The sequence below is a fragment of the Acanthopagrus latus genome, chromosome 12 (genome assembly GCF_904848185.1).
Source record: "Acanthopagrus latus isolate v.2019 chromosome 12, fAcaLat1.1, whole genome shotgun sequence".
Taxonomy (NCBI): Eukaryota; Metazoa; Chordata; class Actinopteri; order Spariformes; family Sparidae; genus Acanthopagrus; species Acanthopagrus latus.
Genome location: NC_051050.1, coordinates 12,640,027 through 12,659,604, shown reverse-complemented (window position 1 = coordinate 12,659,604; position 19,578 = coordinate 12,640,027). Strand labels below are relative to the sequence as shown.

At 41.9% G+C, this 19,578-nt stretch overlaps 1 protein-coding gene across 8 annotated transcripts in view; it reads left to right on the top strand.

Moving 5' to 3' along the window:
• Nucleotides 1-19,170, top strand: part of rc3h2 (ring finger and CCCH-type domains 2) — a 29,459-nt gene extending 10,289 nt beyond the window's left edge. For 2 of the 8 annotated variants that reach the window (XM_037117445.1, XM_037117446.1), the window contains exons 3-20: nt 61-178; nt 789-1,022; nt 1,766-1,941; nt 3,363-3,563; nt 3,675-3,807; nt 4,996-5,114; nt 6,311-6,423; nt 6,751-7,071; nt 7,340-7,542; nt 7,625-7,929; nt 8,009-8,221; nt 9,934-10,071; nt 11,584-11,748; nt 11,846-12,095; nt 12,943-13,090; nt 13,620-13,824; nt 13,928-14,091; nt 14,218-19,170. In XM_037117445.1, the coding sequence (XP_036973340.1) occupies nt 61-178; nt 789-1,022; nt 1,766-1,941; nt 3,363-3,563; nt 3,675-3,807; nt 4,996-5,114; nt 6,311-6,423; nt 6,751-7,071; nt 7,340-7,542; nt 7,625-7,929; nt 8,009-8,221; nt 9,934-10,071; nt 11,584-11,748; nt 11,846-12,095; nt 12,943-13,090; nt 13,620-13,824; nt 13,928-14,091; nt 14,218-14,365 (3,354 nt within the window). In that variant the 3' untranslated portion in view covers nt 14,366-19,170. Of the gene's footprint in view, nt 1-60; nt 187-788; nt 1,023-1,765; nt 1,942-3,362; nt 3,564-3,674; nt 3,808-4,995; nt 5,115-6,310; nt 6,424-6,750; nt 7,072-7,339; nt 7,543-7,624; nt 7,930-8,008; nt 8,222-9,933; nt 10,072-11,583; nt 11,749-11,845; nt 12,096-12,942; nt 13,091-13,619; nt 13,825-13,927; nt 14,104-14,217 lie in introns of those variants that run through there. The other 6 variants (XM_037117447.1, XM_037117449.1, XM_037117448.1 and 3 more) reach the window with 6 other exon arrangements.
• Nucleotides 19,171-19,578: the final 408 nt, after the last annotated feature.

Here is a 19,578-nt window from a genome sequence, read left to right as displayed (position 1 = left end):
TTATGGCGCTCCTCTTTCTCCTCCTTTTTTTATGTGCGCTCATGATGAGTGTCTTTTAAGGTCCCAGATGTGCAGCCGGTGAGCCTGAGCAGTGCAGCTGAGGTCGAGAACTATGAGGTCTGCAGGGTGTGTGTGGAAGAGCTGGCTCTCTACCTGAAACCTATCAGCGGAGCAAAAGGTTTGTGTGTGAGTATGCAAATGAGTGTGTGTTTTTGGTAAATCTGGGAAATGATAAATGATAAAGTAAATGTCAAATCTAAGAGTTTCAATTTCATCTGTGGACGTTTTTGAAAACGAAAAATGAAGCTCTTTGTCAATGTGCAGGGGAGGCTGTTTGTAACTTGGCATTCATGTTTCTCACACTTCTAATGACGCCTGAATGCTGCTGTACTTTTATGGTACTGAAGGAAATTTGAGACAGGAAATATAATTTTTTCCTGAATTTGACCACAACTTTGTTGGGCTGTTTGGTGGTTGTTTGTTCAGCCAATTCTGTTTGACGATTTTGTGGTAGCCTTCGTCATTCTTGTACAGTTCCCTCTGAATCATTTCTGGTTCCTTAAGAAGAATGAGCCATCGCTTACATGGTCAAGGCTCAGCACTTCTGTTAGGAGACCTTTAAATCCACCTACATAGCTGGTTCTAACAAACTTAGGCCTGCCATTTCTCTGCTCTTTTGGTTCTGGGGATGAAGTTTCTTTCCTCTTTGTTAATGTCTTAAATGCGGTAACATTGAGAGATAATAAATGACAGACAGCCAAAGTAAATGTTCTCATCACCTTCTGCAGGTGTGGCGACTCTGAGTCCGAGTGTGCTCAGTCGGCCAATGCAGAGGAAGCTGGTGACCTTGGTGAACTGCCAGCTGGTGGAAGAGGAGGGCCGCGTGCGGGCGGTGAGGGCAGGCCGGTCGCTTGGGGAAAGAACCGTAACCGAGCTCATCCTGCAGCACCAGAACCCCCAGCAGCTCTCTGCCAACCTCTGGGCAGCGGTGAGGGCGCGGGGCTGCCAGTTCCTGGGACCTGGTGGGTGTGCATGCATGACACATGATAATTAATGATTAATACATTTGACATCCTTGCATTCATTCATCACCAAGTAGAGATTTAAAACAAGTGTTCAAGTTTAAAAAGATAATGCACGTTGTTACTTTTGGAGCTATCATTTAAAAGAAGCTGAGAGCCATGTGACAGAAGTTTGAGGAGAATGAAGTGAAATTCAAATACGAACAAATTAATTGATGCTAGTTTTTAACATTGCCTATATTATGTTTGTTTGCTTCATTTGGTTACTGTTAAGTCAATATACTGTACAATGCTAATGCTGTGCTCCTGAAATTACTTGACTGTTAATGTAGCGCTTTGGCATGTGAATTCAAAGGAATTGGTAGACTTTCAGCTGACTCATCTTGTCCAGAATTTGCTTGAATCGTCTGAGTTGCCTGTTACGATTGCCTCAATAAGACTGGCTGCTGGTGCTGGAACCCGGTGTCCTGTGATGATTGCTCATAGGGCAGATTCTGACTGAGAAATTTCTCATCATGATCACAGAATGAGTTCATTAAAATGTCTGAGGACACCTGGTTGAAGGAAACAGAAACAGATTTGTTTGTTATTCCTGGTTGAAGGAATCAGAAACAGATTTGTTTGTTATTTAGCTTTCGTTTGTTCAGAATCGAAAAAATTAATATGAGTTATTTTTTTCCCTTCACACCTCTTGCTGTCCTTTTCTCTATCCCTGCACCCTCCCTCTAACTTTTCCTCGCCAGCTATGCAAGAAGATGCCCTGAAACTGGTTCTACTGGCTCTGGAGGATGGCTCGGCCTTGTCCAGGAAGGTGCTGGTTCTATTCGTAGTCCAAAAACTTGAGGCTCGGTTCCCCCAGGCCTCCAAAACCAGCATAGGCCACGTGGTGCAGCTACTCTACAGGGCCTCCTGCTTTAAGGTACAGCTAGCATGGACGATGGATACACATTAAATCCATAAATATTAAGTTACCAACAGCTCTTTGAATGTAGCCTACGTGACACTGAACAAAGGAAATTCAGTTTGCTGCTGTCCCAGGAACCCAAGCCATAATAAATGACCTGATTAGATGAAGGGTATTTAAATAGATCCTCATTCACCACCACATATTCCTTTACAGAACAAATAGTGCTTCAATTGACTACTTTTATAAGTCATCAGTTATAGAGGTGATTTCCAAAACTTTAATATTTTCTACTTAATAATTTCTATCAAGTTAAGATAAATGAAAACAGAGATTTTCTAAAAATTATTCAATGGAGCTTTGGAAAACCACTTTCTAGCTGTCGATGGTTCTCCAACTTACCATGTCTGACATTAAAGTCTCGTCATGGTCTAAATGGGTTCCCCATACTACTAGCATCTTATATTACGTATAGCTCATGTACGTAATGAGGATATCAGATCCTGTGGATGTATTTTCTGTGTGTGTGTATTTTTGTGCCTGTTATTTGATGACAGACATCGCTGGTAGGGCAGAAATGCCAGCTATCTGCTTGTGATGTAACAGCAGTCTATATTTGCCCCTGTTGCCCCGCCTTGCAGGACAGAGGCAGACAGCAGAGAGATGCACTGACAGATAGATGAGGGAACAGAGATAAAACCTGACCGAGGATGGACAGCAGCACAAGCTCGGCTAATGATGAAACCTGATTTTATTAGGTTGTAAATTTTGACTGTTGAGCTTGACAGATTTGTCAGCGATAGCTGGTGGTTTGTGTTGGTGTCTTGTGATGATTACTCATAGGGCAGATTCTGAGAAGGGGAGAATCCCCTTGTCTGATCTGAATTTGAGTTTGTTAGTCTGAAGACACCACAAACGGACAAACTGGCAAGTCGGTAAATGTTGATACATTTAATAGGAAAATTGCATGCAAGGCTCCACCAAAATACCAAAATGTGATTTTCTTTTGAAGGAATAATTCATCCCAAAAGGAATATTTCATCATCTCATTAGTTATTTATATACACAGCATATAAACAACAGGGCTGGTCTGGCACTAAAAATATTTGGCTCCCTACAATCTGTTGAACATCTCCCACCATAAAGCCTACAGTCCCCTTAAATACTGTACTATTCCCCCAAACTAAAAAGCAGTGTTGAGGCTTGTAAGTGCTGTGGATCTCTAGACCAGTGTACTCACTTTTTATACCATCTCACATTCACTGTATGATGTTTTTTTCAGTAATTGCAGAGTATAAGTCTTTGGTAGGTCTTAGGAAAGATGATAACCACACCCTACTCTCCTCTTCTTCCTTGTCTTTCTTCTCTCTTCCAACTCTCTATTGGTCCTCTTTCTTATTCTCTCCATCTCCGTCTGTCCCCTGTACTCCTGTCAGGTGACCAAGCGTGATGAGGACTCCTCCCTGATGCAGCTGAAGGAAGAGTTCCGGACTTACGAGGCTCTGAGGAGAGAACATGACGCTCAGATCGTCCACATCGCCATGGAGGCTGGCCTGCGAATTTCACCTGAGCAGTGGTCCTCTCTGCTGTACGGAGACCTGGTCCACAAGTCACACATGCAGTCCATTATTGACAAGGTACCAGCATGATTGTTTGCTCAGGCTGCAGCGTTCATTTTTGATATACTCACTTTTGAAATAGTTCTTTTCTTTGAAAGACTCACTCTCCTCCTCTATGTTCTGCCCCAGTTACAGTCTCCAGAGTCATTTGCAAAGAGCGTCCAGGAGCTGACAATCGTTCTGCAGAGGACAGGAGACCCTGCCAACCTCACGAGCCTTAGACCACACCTAGAGCTGCTAGCAAACATAGACCACAACCCAGGTACTTCAGCTGCTTGTTCTTTTGTTCAGCGACTAATAATGAGTGTGGATGATTAACTCTTAGAATAAAGGGCTCTTCCAGTTCCTTAAACACTAATGAGACTGAATATTGAAGAAAATAGACAGGCTGTGGCACCCACATACAAAAAATCCAATTAACGAGGACAAAAGAGAAGATTTAAACTGCTGATTCATCTTGTGTGGGAGACATTTATTAATCAAAACACAGTGGCATTCATGGAGTTTGATGTGTTTGGCACTCAAGACATTCATCCTGTATTGTCCTTCTCTGTTAAACACAGTACACAGTTATTATATTGTCATTAAAACAACTATTGGGTGGATTACAATAAAACTGAGCTGCCAGCATAATTTGTGACATCACAAATAGTTTGGAAATCAAACCTAGTCGAGTATTACTTTTTACCAATACTAAAAAAAAACGTAATATTTCCTTTAATCTCCGCTGTACTTTGTGTCTAGTGCTTATTGGCAAATGTTAACATGCTAATACCCCAATCTATGTAAGATGATGAACATTATACCTGTTGAACATCAGTCAATCAATCAAACTTTATTTGTATAGCATCTTTCAAACAAATCAATGCAATTCCTAGTGCTTTACAGATGATTGGAAAAACACAGGATACCAAGACACCAAAAGAGACTCAGAGACTAATGCAAACCACTTGCAGTTGAATAAGTAGTTATAATAATGGAGGATGTAGTCAAAAATAAATTTTTAAAAAATGTTTAAGCAATTTTTAAAAATTGCAATGATAATAATAACGATAAACAGTAAAATATATGTAGATGTTTGCATGTTGATGTTAGCATTAAGCTAAGAGCATTGCCGTGCCAAGAGCCTCTCAGAGCAGCTAGCAAGGCCTTAGACTCTTAGTTTTGTTATGGTTATCCTTTCAGAGTCAGCACACCTGCAGAATTTAAGATGTTCTCTTTGTATTGTTTTAGCATACCGCGTAATTGACATGACTGATGTGAATATGTCCTCTTCCAATAAGTAAGTCAGTAAGAGAGTTTTGCCCCGGCTTAATGGCACCAGGATGTTTATCTTCAAACATCTCTGATGCATGTTGAATTCTTTCCAGACTTGCGGCTACATGAGCATTTATGAGGTCATGCATGGTGATAAGAATCCCTACTAAACAGACCGTTGACCTGTGTTCAGATGCCCCTGCGCCGTCGTGGGAGGAGCTGGAAAGTGTGATGCTGGCTGTGAAGTTGGTGGTTCACGGGCTGGTGGAATTCATACAGAACTTCAGCAAGAAGAGCCACGACACTCCACAGGTACACCAGCAGGATAAGGAGGAGAGTGGAACAGTTATGTTATTAAGAATAGACAGCAGAATGACACACAAAATTAGACGGGCTGCAGGAAATGTGAGAAATCAATAGACATAATATTTGCCCAGTGGAAAAGTGCAGAAAGGGACTATCCTGGGGGAGCAGTTTCACTGTAATTGAAGGGTATTTCCAACTATTTTAAAGTCTGTTTACACGTCTTGGGGAGTGTCAGCAGCGTATATTCTTTGTCCTGGCTGTGGCATTAACAGTAAGATAGTTAAAAGGACATGACATGATCTCTGTCCACTAACAGCAGCCCGGTAATGTAACTGTTAACAATGAGCAAATGATAATGCAGCTGTGAAAACTGGTCTGTAGCAGTGCAGACAGTATAGTGGGGTGAACAGAGGCTGGAGCTGTCCTGTGTGTCAGCTCTTGTCGAACAATACACAGGAAGTAAAGCTGAAATGAAACACTCAAAACAAGTTCAAGTTGGGACACAGATTCAGATAACAATCAATATCTGTCATCATTCTTGGCAAGAAGACGTTCCGCAGTGTGAAAGGGATCTTTTACTTTTCTCCATGTTCAAAAATAAGATGTAAAAGGTGTCTTATCGCTGCAAACCAGGAAATCATTTTGTGTGTTTGCTTTGGAGGCATACAGCTTTGACAACCCTGGCATAAAAAACACCTAAGTGATTTATCCATTAAGAAGGTAAAACATAAGTGATTATTAACAGGTTTCTTTGTTGTATTCTCTGTGTTATGTCTGCAACAGTTTGACATTTGTTTGACATTAAACTTTGAGACGTGTCCATTTCAACGTCTTCTGAATGAGTTGTAAGAGTTTGTAAATTGGATCGATAAAGGTAAAGCTGACAAAGTCTCTGTTGGGAGTGAACATTAACTGTCATCTTGGCCTGAACTTTACACTTTAATACTCATTGTTAAGCGTCACCCATGTTTTATGATAGCTATCAAAACAAACGCTCTCATGTTAATTTATTCTAGTGCTCCAACAATAACACAGTATTAACAGTATGACTAAACATCTGATGTGCTGGATAATGCAATAAAATGATTATGTGCTCAGGAGAAACAGATGCAGTGAGACATTTATTGTGTAAGATGAACTTGCATTACTTTAATTTTAATTTTAATTTCTGTTAATGCGCATTGTGTCCTTTGGTTTTGCAGCCTCAGGCCAACAGCAAGTACAAGACCAGCATGTGCCGAGACCTTCGTCAGCAGGGCGGCTGTCCCCGAGGAACCAACTGTACCTTTGCACACACGCAGGACGAGCTGGAGAAGTGAGTGAGCCTGCACACACACCTATACAGATAGAAAATAACTCTGATCATCCAAGTTTGCATTAATAATTAGATTAAAAACCAACTTTGTTAGACAGAAGTCAGCTTGTTAGACTGAAGGAGTGCTTCCGTGTTTTATGACTCATAAGTTTGATGAAATGAGACAAATATCAACATTACATTGAGTGTTTGGTAGCCTCAGATGCACTTACTCCCTTCTGTGTCTACGCTGCCTTTTCCAGCCCACGCTTTTTAATTAAATTGAATTTATTTAAGTGTACATTTGTTTATAAGAGGATGAAGAGTTTCCCCTGCCACTCTTTACAGATTTAGACTGAGGAACAAAAAGAGCAGCAGCGTGGGTCGTGCATTCCCTCTAGCGCCGGGGGTTATGGGTAAAACCTTCACCATGGAGGGCAGCGTCCACACAGATGTGCCTGCAGGCGTGGGGCAGGGGCTCAAAGGCACGGGGGAGAACACAGCCACCCTGACCGAGGGAGTGCCCGGCATGACTCACCCCCAGCTGATCTCCAGAGGAGCCGACATGATGGAGGAGATGAAGAGGGTGGTGCCAAACGGATCCAGCGGGGCTAACGGGTCCAACGGGCTATCTGGCACCAACAGAAACTCATCGGGGTCAACTGAGCAGTAAGATTTATTCATCCACTTGTTCCATGAAGCGTGTACAGAGCCTATTTCTGTGATTGGTTAACTGAAGTACTGAAGCAATTTGAAAAAAAACGATATAGAGATGCATGCTTGGAGTTAGATATAATACAAGTTACATTTCAAGTGATTGCGTGTCAGAACATTTGGTATGACATATTCCTTCACGAACATTTATGTGCTGAGTAGGTCTGAATTTAGGTTTCTCAAAATCATGTGTCTATCCTTTCTCTCTCATGCTGTCCATCAGAAAGCCCATCTCTCCTCCCAGGACTCCTGTCAGCCACTCCTCAGCATCGTCTCCCTTGACAGCAGTCGGGCGGGGTGATGGTGGCCCTCCCATGCCCAAACACGGTCCGTTCGTGCTGCGTGCGCCACACCCTTCTCAGGCATCCGAGCTGTACTATCAGGAGCCTCACTCTGCATACGACACAGCCCATTATCAACCAACCTGTGAGTCCATCTGTTGATACAGTCTCGATTTAAAGAAAACCTTGTCATTTTGGGAAGGTGCAAATCCTCTCTTCCTCTCCAGCAGGTTCCTACTACCCATCTTCTCTCCATCCTCCTCACAAGCCCTGCATGGCTCGTTTCCTTCGATCCTCCAACGTCCCAGAATCCTCCTTGCCACCGTCAATTGGCCCTCCGCCATCTTCCTTCCCCAGTGACCCTCAAACACCACACCCACCTTCCTCGTCTTCATCGGCATACCCACCTAGAGATCGGATGGGACCTCCTACCTTTCATCCCCACCCGGGGCAGCCTCAGTATGGGCCTCTGGCTCCCGCACATGGTGTTTATGCTCCACTCTATGACAGCAGGAGAGTATGGAGGCCTCAGGTGAGCCTACTGTGAATTTAAATTATAATGCCATTTTAATTGTGGTCAGTCTGTAACTCATATCATATGGTCTTCACAGCTGTATCACAGAGAGGATGCCAGGAGTAACTCACTGCCTCCAGAGGTGCTGCATTCCTCCGTCTACCAGCCTCCACTCAGGGAGAGATTCAACTCTCTAGACAGCAACTACTGCTCTGGAGCTGAGCACCGTGCAGGGCTACACAGGGTAGGCGAAACAATGCATGTACCCGCCTCCAATTGCCGGAAGGGATTTATTCATACGCACATACACGTAAGACACATACTGTGTTTGCTCGCTATCTGTTACTTGACTACAGCTTCTCCTGGTTGTTTGAGTGATGTTTATTGCAGTGCTGACATGAGCAGTGATGGTATCTATTTTGAAAAACTGTGTTTTAATAAGAGAGATAATCCACTCTGAGCCATGCTGTCAGTAAAGATAATGCTCTCTGCCAGCAGTCGTATTAGGATTATTTGCCCTCTCTGTATCGCATGAAACATCTTTTGCACACACCTGTATTAGCTCATGTTAGTCTGTCTAACAGTGAGCAGATTTATTGCCGCATCCCTTTCAGCAACATTTCCGTTCCTTCGCTTTCTCTTTTTACACCCACATATCATCTCACCTCCACCTTCCCTGCCAGCCACAGAGCTGCAGTATGTAGCTCCAGCCTCCTCTGTAGTCCTCCCACTTCTCACCCAAATATGTCTCTGCCTCCCCCACTCACTTCTCTCTTTCTCGCATCATTATATAGCATTACCGGTGTGACTACTGCACTACTACTGTGAGTTTCACCAGGAGTGCTGTGTGTGGTAACTTAAGCTGTGACAGAGATTTGTAAATATAAGACACCATGCATTTTTTTGATTTGTAATAATTATAACGTAACCTCAGGGCTAACAGACAACCAGAAATAATGGATTACCTCAGTGTGCCTTTGCATGCCTTTTTAAACAGTTAAACCAACAATTAAAGGATTCAAATCTGACAAATGAGCACAAGATATGTTTTTCTTAAGGGAATTGTTGGATGTCTAAACACAGAATAATTTTGCAACAAGAGTTTAAACCTTTCTGTCCTGCACTCCTGTGAGCCAGACCGAATACAAAAATGTCTCACTTATGCAGGAGAAAACAAACATTTTAGTTACACCCATATCACACTTTAATACAGTGTGATATTCCTGCAATGATGCTATTAGGTATTCTTTTGTGTCCTCTAATTGTAGTTGCAATATATGGTGGGAAGAAGTGATATTATAAGGATAGAAAATGACTATACCCCTTTTGGATAAGGCCACTGATAGTCTTGCTCGTGCCCAGGGCAAGATGATCTCCAAAGGCCCCCTCAGCAGATTATTTTAAGGGTTAGAGGACATTATTTGGGCCCTTCCATGAGCCAGAGCCCTGGAAAACAGACCAGGTGTTCCTACTCTATCAGAGGCCCTGATCAAATTATACAGCTATTTTTATTTTTGTCCACCCACATGTCTTCATAAAGCTCCCCTGCCTTCCCTGATTTCTACGTCGAGACCAAATATGTAGTCAGAGCACCTAAACATGGTAAAAGATGGAGGAGGACTGATTATTTATCTGATACAATTCAAAGTACTGTATAGTCATGTATTTGCAAGTGGTCTGATTTGCTTTGACTGGTACTTGTACTTATAGATTCACTTAGATATGTTGGCTACCTCACGGCACCTTGGGGCACTTTGTAGTCTGGAGAAGTAATTCAGACTCAGAAATGTAATATTTACTATATTAATGAGGAAATGATGCACTAATAATACACTGAATAAACCAGCCGCTCTAACAGGAAATCAAAGACAATTTATTTAGGTATGAAAATCAATCAGTGAAGATCTTCCTTGTCTGATTAAGATCTCTTTTCCAAAACTACATTGCACTGTCAATTCATAATCTAAATCAGCTAATATAAGTATCTGTTTTCTTTTCCTCAACACTCCGCTCCCTTTTCAGGATTATGGCCGCGTTCCTCTAGGCTACGAGGATCTGTTCAGGAGAAAGCAGGAACAGTGGGCTCATCATCATCACCATCACAACGCCAACAGGCCCTCCCAGTCCTCCCCCATCTTCACCATCGATTTTGGAACTGAGGTAGGAGCGATTAAGACAAACAACACGTGTGCAGGCACAAACACACAGAGCATCATTATGGGCGTTGTAAGGCATCGCAGTTAGAATTAAACTGTCACCGTGACCAGTGTATTAATAGCGTCACTGCAGCCACCTGAAACTCAGACTAATAATGTGCTTGTGTATTTTGCCATTTAAAAAGAAATAGAATATGTAGGATTTAATTCCTTTCCCAAAAGCTCCGGCTGTGTCCAATGCTATTTAAGTTGGAGATAGTTGCTTAGCAACTGTGGAGGAAGATATCATAGCAATGCACTATTGTGGCGTGTGTGGGTGTGTGTGTGAGAGAGAGAGCAAGAGGGAGAGAGAGAGAGAGAGAGAGAGAGAGAGAGAGAGAGAGAGAGGGAGAGACTTAAACAAGCAGTGACTCAGGCTTTCAGCTTTCTGTAAAGCTTTGTTTAACAGCATGTCAGATGTGTTTTTGCAAAGATGTCCGCTATAGAATTGAGCGCCTATTGTAGAAAACGCGAGGAATTTTCAAGTGTTTATTCATTGATCTCAGTTTAGTTTCGATGCCTCTGCCTAACCAGCATGAGCAAACAATAATGATGATGATATCGAGTGCCTGCGCAGGGATGGCAGCATGTCAGCACTGGCAGCGGGAGCATAAATTAAAATTAGGTGTGTGAGCCTCCCTAAAACTTACACCTTTTGTATAACATTCATTTTACATGTGACATTGTCCAACTTTTCATGCATTTGTATAGTGTAGGGTGCAATCTAGACATCGTAAAGCACACTCGCCTTTTCACTGAAGAACTTTGAAGCGCAAATCTCGATGTGTTTAGTTCTCTTCTTTGTACTGATTGCAAAAAGTCAACTGGAGCTGATCAGTTTGATCATTAGTAGTTCCATTTTTTTTATTGAACTGTGGTGACAGAGAAGATGGCCTACCTTTGCATAAAGGGGGGTCAGTCTAACCAACTGAATAATTATTGACCAATTTCCAAGCCATCATGCCTGGCTAAATTATTAGAAACTAGTAAATGATCAGGTAACAACACTTTTATCTCAACACGCCATATCACTTTTATTTACATTTTTTTGTCCGGGTAGTTCAGAACTTACATTTTGATGCCTGTACTGTACAGTAAATTACTTGTTTAATAGATATGGAGCAGTGTGGATGTAGTTTTTTTTTTATCTGAACTGGTGTTACATCTCTCAGTGACGTTCCATGTTTAAATTGAGGTAATGGTTACAAGTCTCAGCCAGTCACAGGACTGACACCTGCAGAGAGACAACTGAACACACTCATTTTCACAACTTTGAAGGATAATTCAGAGTTTCTATTTCAGTAATGCCCAATGTATTGTGCAAGCAGCTGCTTCCGCAAAACTTTGCTACCATACAAATGTATTCCTGTGTCTTTGAAACAAAAGCCTGGCAAATACATCAAGGTTTTGTAAGATGTATAAGCTGAGGAGTGTGCCTCAACATTGTGTTACAAACGTCTCTCTCTCTCTGCTTCAGCATGTGGAGAACAGTGGAGGCCAGTGCGTGGGGTGCAGGTTCAGAGGCGAGGAGAGTTTAGCGCACTACTCTCCATGGTCCTGTGGCACCATCGGCCCCTGCCTCAGCCCCTTTGAGCCTGAAGCACTAACACACACCTCGGCTCACTCCTGCTCGGAGCACTCGGTGAGACTATCCCCACAAAAGGGACAGACACTCAAACGCACATCTATATTCAAAGTCAGCGCGTCCTTCTAACAGCTTCCATGTTCCTCTCATGTAGGAGTTGGACAGTAATGGAGGTGGAGGTGGGGGTGTTAGCAGTAGTGGTGTTGGGAAGCGATGGCTGCATTCGTTGGATCACTACCGGCGCCTGAAAGATGAGGACCCGATCATTCCCTTCAGTGAGGGGCCCATTATCTCCAAATGGGGTGCCATATCCAGGGCGTCTCGCACAGGCTACCACACCACCGACCCTGTCCAAGCCACAGCCTGCCAGGGCAGCGCCAACACCACGCCCATCAACTTTAAAGGTGAGGAGGAACAGAAAAGCATTACAAGAGGTGTGGGGAGAGACTGAAGGAAGTAGACAAGGAAGTGCAGTGCAGGATTGAACAAGGCTGGCACAGAGAGAGGCAGAACAGGAAGTGATGTAAATTTAGGCTTTTATTGTCCTTTGATAAGACTTTGGATAAGCTGTCTGAGAGGATAAGGTCGCAAGAAAAACATTTTGTCTGCGTCACATTTTATTTAGTCTGCTTTAATTTTAAGGGGACAATATGTAAGAAATGACCGCCCATCATATTCATACTTTGAACAAACAAGGGGCAGTTTATCATCAGAGTAACTTCTAACAATAGCTGCTGTTATTTAGTTCGATCAGTTAGCCATGCAGCTACTGGTCCAGACCGCAGTGTTTAAATCACTAGCACAGGTGCTTTGGACCACAACAAGACAAGAGCTAGTTAGTTAGCATTTTAGATAACTTTTGAAAATTTTCTCTAAAATTTTTACATATTGCAATTTTAAATCTTCAAACTAAATATTATATCGATACTTAAAAATTAATCAGTTTTTGCAACTGTTTTACTGTTTACTGTCCATTATCTGTAATGCACTTTGTAAACTATGAGAAACTTACAGATGCATACAAATTTGATATAAATCTTCTATGTATAATTATAAGGTATTTAGAGTGCAGCTCTTGCACACCTTAAGGGGACAGGTGCGTAGGAGATGACCGAAGGCTTAACGTTGTTATCAGTAAACTTAAACGCAAGTGAAGTGGACAGTGTGCTTTTTTTCTGATTATTAAAAGGTAAAAAAATTGCTTCATTTTCGTCTCCATTGTTTACATTTTTTTTGTTTTTGCTCTCGAAGATTACAACCCCCACCTGGATCACAGCGACTACAGATGGAGCTCCAGAGGATCAGACTCTTCCAGCCACTCCAGTTTCCTAGAGAGGTACAGCCCCCAGTCTTACATGCTGTTGAATGATGGGGAAAGATACACTGCACATGGAAAGATGTGAGATTTTAAGCATTTAGCCACCTGTTTCTTGCTGTTTCTCAATACTAACAACAATATAAAAATCCTTAAGTCCACAATCCCAGTATTAAAACTGTACAGGTTACATTTATGTCTACTTAAACTCCCCCGAGAACACATGGAAGTTAATTCCTGGGTGTTCTTAACACATTCGCTCTCACTCTTCTACTCTCAACCTTCGCTCCTATCTCATTGTGCTGCAGTCGTTCCCTCTCTGTGGTTGGACTAAAAATAGAGCTGCTGGCTGGTTCATAAAAACCCAGTGGGCAGTCAAGAAAAAGAGTCAGGAAAGCCCTCTGCACTGATGTCTCTAATGCACGGAACATATTCAAATATATTACCACGCAATATGATTAACCACTGCCAGGCAGCTAGATCATGATGTAATGTTTGATAATGTTGTAGCAATTTTATTTCCCTTTATTTTACCTGTATTATCATCACCAAAGATACTTAAAATAAGAAATATAAACACTCTGCATCTGTTTTTTTCCCCCTATGGTTTTAGTGAGCAGCTTTGTGCATCAGAGCTTCATCGTCGAACTTCAATAAGCAGTGGAGAGAAAATTGTGTCCGATCTGCAAACCCATCAGACCGCCTATAGCCGGGACAGGAGCCGAACTGAGAGTGAACCGGACCCGGATCGAGACATCGAGCTCGAACTGTGCGCTCTTGACATGGAGGATTCAGACCACCAGGAGATCAAGTCTCAGGTTGGTATGATAAAATCAGATATAAATCAGAGTGAAATTCTTCAATATCACTGCATCGAAATGTTTAAAATAATTGCTTTTTTTTTTTTTTATCATCCTCCAGGAGTCTTTAGACCTGGCCACACCACAGTCTCAGGATGCCTCCCACCTCCTCCCACCTCCCTGTTCCTCTCCCCTTCTCTCTTCTCCTGTGGAGGACCACCCCCAAACAGAGGGTCCTTCAACAGAAAAGATAGATGCTCACCTGCTTAAAAAGATGGCCTTCAGGTGAATAAAATGGTAACCAGTGTTTCGCAGGATCACCCTCAATCTGAGTCATCTTCGACCTGATGAGGTGGCCGTAGTCACTCTTTCATTCCTTTCTCCCTTCCTTCCAATCTTGCTATTTCTCAGGAAGTCTCTGTCTCCTGGAGGGTTGGTCTCAGGAGGACTGGGCATGGGCAAGCTGGTGCTGCGGACTGGACCTCCTCGGCTGGGGGACACCTCCAACCGGGCTTGTCCTGAATCAGCAGTGACAGAGATGCTGCTAAATGGAACCTAAGGGGACACAAAGTCAAGGCACTGACCTGCACCAAGCTAGAGCTGAGTCGCTTGCCCACAACCAGATCCTGGTTCAAGAGAATATCATTCAATTCCAGCCTTCTTATATGTCCGTCAAATGCCTAAATAAAACGTGACAGATATGGGTTAATGGTCTGTGCTGCGCCACATTACAAGGGGCAAGAGAAATCACCAATGTACAGCTCCACAGAGAATTTAGTAGATGTAACTGTTAATGCCTAGTGAAGTTTAGGTTCAGGATATGCTTGAACCACAATTAGGAGCCACAACTGATATAACAGCATCTCCACCACATACTTTTACATGACATTGTAGACCTGAGGATTATACGTCATCTAGTTTGTTGTCATTTAACATGGCTGACAAGGACACAGTTTCAAAAAATTAAAAAACATGAAAGGTTTAGGAGCGTGTCCTGGACTCACAAGAAAAAACTCCAAGGGACTATCTTTTGGACAAATAAAATTCCATCGTCAGGATTCCCAGATCAAGGTGTGATGCTGAAAAAAGGCATTTTGTTTTTCCAAAAGAGAGTGCCTTGGAGTTTTCTTGTGATTTCAAAGATATACTCAAGTTTGAAGGTCCTCTGTCAGAAAACAATAGCCTATACAGTAGATGCTATTTTTTGTCCCCCTTTTTTCTTTTGTTAATGCTTTTTATGTTAATGTCAGTCTTTTCATTTACTTACTCTTGTTCTTTTAATATGTAGCTTGGATTGACAGCTTGAACTGAGATCCCAACATTTCATATCAGATATTGTCAGAACTGAGACAGTAAATATGAGCTATTTACAACAGTAAATTGTCTATTATTTTAATATTAATATTAATAATATTAAGAACCAAAATCACTGTATGTAATTGCTCTCTATTCGTGCCTGTTTCCTCAAAGGCAGGTGCTTGTTTAAGGCCACGTAGCTTTCCAAAAGGTACATCCCACAAAAACAGTTTTTACCACCTTATGAATATCTGACAATTATTTTTCGTCTTGCTGTCGCCTTAAATGTTAATGCCTTTGTTTCTGTAAACATCCTTACACGGAAATACCTGCATTCGGCTTGATGCTGCTGGTTTAGTTTATAGGTTTATTGTTATATTGCTCAGAATAAAAACTGGCTGGCTGCTCCAAGCCTCTGAGGAAATAAAACACAGCAGACAACAATGGGTCCTCTGTGCGGATACTCAAACAAGCCTCTGTCTTTTAATAGTCATATGACATTTTAAACATTGACCTCTGAAATCCCTCGACTGTCATGAGATCCCAAAACACAGTGAGACATTCATGATCATAAAAACTTGTAAATGATCATAGGTCACTTTATGTCAGGAAGGATGACAACAAAATAAAGATGTATGTACTCTTCTTCTCTATCCAAACCGTGCTAACTTAAGCATCATATCTAGGTGACTCATACTGCATAACTTAAGAACGCAAGGCAGTTCGTTTTGACACAGACACTTGCAACTGCAGATTTAGTCTATTTCTACACATACCACGTGGACACACAAACTTAAAGGTCCCATATTATGCTTATTTTCAGGCTCATGCTTTTATTTTGGGATACTACTAGATTTTACTGACATGCATTAATGTTCAAAAAATGCATTGTTCTTACAGTGTATTGATGCAGCACCTTTATTCACCTGCTCCGTTTTAATGCCTGTCTCTTTAAGGCGCCCCACCCCAAAAAAGTCTGCTCTGATTGGTCATTTCCCACAGGCCTGAGCAGGCGCCAGACATGTTGTTTTAGCCTCAGCTCTTCTTGTGGTTTTCGCAACCATGGGCGTGCTGGGTTGGTGACTGTTCAGTTGTCACTTAACAGCCGTGCAGAAGTCTCAACGGCTCGTTGGAAGGCGCAGTTTCTGAATATGTGCTGTGGAATGGGCGTTTTAATAGCATTACAGTATTTACATATCACCCAGACCTGGGATAAAATTAAGAAAAAAATTACAAATCTGACTTTGTAGCATATGGGACCTTTAAAAAACATTTTTTTCATCTTTGTGTGCCTGTAGTGGTTCCGGCATTTAATTCTGCTGACTAGTCTCACTGCTCACTCACACACACACACACACACACTCACAGTAAAAGTGTGCACAAGCTGTTATTCACACACATAATAGACACAAACATGCAATACGGTGGCCTTTTTCTCTCCTTGGTGTTATATAGACTTAAATATTGGGCTCCACAATGACTTATTGTCCAATGCCCACTGACAGACTCCCGTTCTGTTTCCGAGGTGTGATCTCTGACATTTTTGTAAGCCCCTGGCATTTTTCTGTGCTTTCCAGTCCACTCTCCTTTATGTACAATGTAATCAATATTCAGAGGTTGTGCGCTAAAGCCTACAAAAGTGAGGGACACCATTTCTTGTGTTTCTTCATGCTGTACCTTTGTTATACTTTTTTAAAAGTTCTGTTTTGTCCTTTTGCATTCGCTAACTTCTGTGAAGTTGTTCGTCGGGGTATTTTGTACAAGGATCTTTGTTACTCTTGTTTCGTTTGCTGTATTTTACATCATAGAGACAGTCACGTCTAACGTTCCTCTGTGTTTGCTGGCCATCGGCGTGCTGCTGTACGCCCAGCCTCGCTTCACTCATCTTGTAATGTGTGGCTTAGTCATAATTGACTTTAACATGACCCCTTTCTAGGTATACAGATTTTAAAATCGCGAGGACTCCCGAGTTTGTTTACACCCGTTCTAAATCTTATGAGATTTGTGTAGAATGACAATTCAGGCTTCCTCTTTAATTTCCTCTCCACTTTTCAGAAGCAGTGTCCTTTCCTCTCAGATCATACATTTAATCCAATTTTAGAGGATGACAGAATGGCTGTACATGTGAGGGTTTCTCATTTAGTTTCAAGTTCGAACTTTATACACCTTGACTGAACAATGTAACCGTGGACTGGTAACCCAACTTTGAGAAGCGGGTAGACAAAGTGACAAAATTTAGACAGTTCAGTGTGACTTGGTGCGATAGCACTCCTTTGAAAACTCTCCAGCGCTTTGTAGGGTTCATTTAGGGATGAAAAGGCGCGGGGATTTAGCTGCTCCAAGTCATGCAATTAGTTCAGCTGCCTGCCGTCGCTCCGCATCTGTTTACAACTTCACCTTTTGAAGTCATGTAAGTGCCATGTTGTGTACAGTACAGTACAGTACAATCAATCCCTGCGATTTTCCTATAGCTTTTTTTCATATTCCTCTACTGTAAACCTTGTGAAGAGGGAAAAGGCTCAGTCACGTGAAAGGTGGGGCGAGACGCTCCCCTCGCAGTCCTGCTTTGCTCCATCAGAGGAGGCTAGATCCTTGTCCGTCTTGAATCGCTCAGGGAAGAGTTCAGTTGCTCAGCTACTTTCGGCTTTTTTTCTAGACTCATCACTAAATATTAACTGTGGAAGTGTTTGCCTGATTTTTCACGTGGCCCTGCCACCTGAAGCATATATGAGTTCAAGTGTTAGACTGATTAAATTGTTTGCCCGTGTTTACTTTGCCAGTGTTTTCTTTTGTCTCTCGGTATCAATATTGGCTTTGCTATTCCTGTTCCCATGGGAAAGGGCTGGGCACTACTGTATGTAAAAACAGTATTGTGAGTATTGAGCTAATGTCGAAGTGATACTCCCCTGTTTCCTTCTGAAGTGTCCATTGAGCACTTGCTGTAGTGGCCAATCGCACTGCACTAATTCCCACCCCATCACTGCCAATGGGTGCACTCTGCCCCCCCACCCCACCCCCCGGACTACCCTCCAACCCAACACCCCCCATGCTCCCTGCAACCTGCGTCATGCATGCGATATAGTCCCTCTTGTGATGGCAGAGGAGTATTGATGATTCTGTAGTTGTGATACAACACACCCAGCGCTGTAAGAGTTCTGCACATGCCCACTGTGTGGCCACGTCAAGTGCTGAAGTTTGCTTGCAGCATTTTACTTGTTTGCTCATGAAAATTGTTTAATAGAGATTATATTATTATTATTATTATTATTATTATTATTATGACTGATGATTCTTGTTATGACCACATTTGGTTGTTGTTGTGGTATTTTTTTTCCCCTCTTGGTATATTCTGAATTCTGCTTCTTTGTTTTAAATTTGACAACTTGCTGAAATTTTTTATTAGACAAGAGAGTGTCTCATTATTCTATATTATCTGGGGAAAAAGCCTGTTTGTTGATTGTGAAGCATATGATGAACTGATGTTTTCTGACTATTCATGTCTGTATTAGACATTTTATTTGCAAATCTATTGTTCGATTGAAATGTAAATGATCTATTAAGAGATGGTACACATCCGTCATTGTATACAGTCTGGCACCATCATTAGATGGACTTATAGTATAGACGCTCATTTATACGACCTGTGATAATCAGATATATTTAAATGTTTAAATCATTGGGGCAGTTGTGTAATGTTTCAGAATGAGGACAATTAAAAATCCTTAAGAGACAGCATATCCAAAACGTCCCCGTAATGAATAATACTGTTACGTATTCCATTTATTTCCTTGGAAATATCACATTGTGAAAGGTTTCCCTTTTACTTACTGTAAGGTGATGCAGGACTGGAGTTAAGTCTAACCTTCGATTTATGAAACTGTTTGAGTATTGTTTGACTGACTGATTCTTCTGTGCATTCTCTGACCTGTTCATCTGTATTACACTGACTTACAGACAGCTTAGCCGAGCAGCGTTTACTGCTTCTGTGTTGCACTAAGAGATGAATTGACGAAAAGGAAGATTTCAGCACATGAAATTGCATGCTACAATAAACAGACAACAAATAAGCCTTCTCTGCAATTTTCGTCATCATTTGAGCATGTTGTTTATGAGGGGAGAAGTTGGATAACACAACCAATTCATGGGCCTCCTGCTGAACCCTGTGGGGGGTTCATATTACACAACACACCATAAAAGGGCACGCTAATCATGTAGCATCGTGGTCATGCAGCATACCCACTTAACAGGAAGAGGCTGCCCTAAAAGCACATCATAACCATTTTTACCTAAACGAAAAAGAATTCCAAACTGTATGTCATAATATAGCTTTAGTGAAATGTAAGAAAAAGTTGTAGCTCTAAGATGAGAAATCTACTATGGCACAAATGTAAGTATAACTCCACTAAAATCTGTATAACTTTGCTCTGCTACACTTTATTAGCATCAATCCTGACAGAGGGGAATGTTCAGATGTTG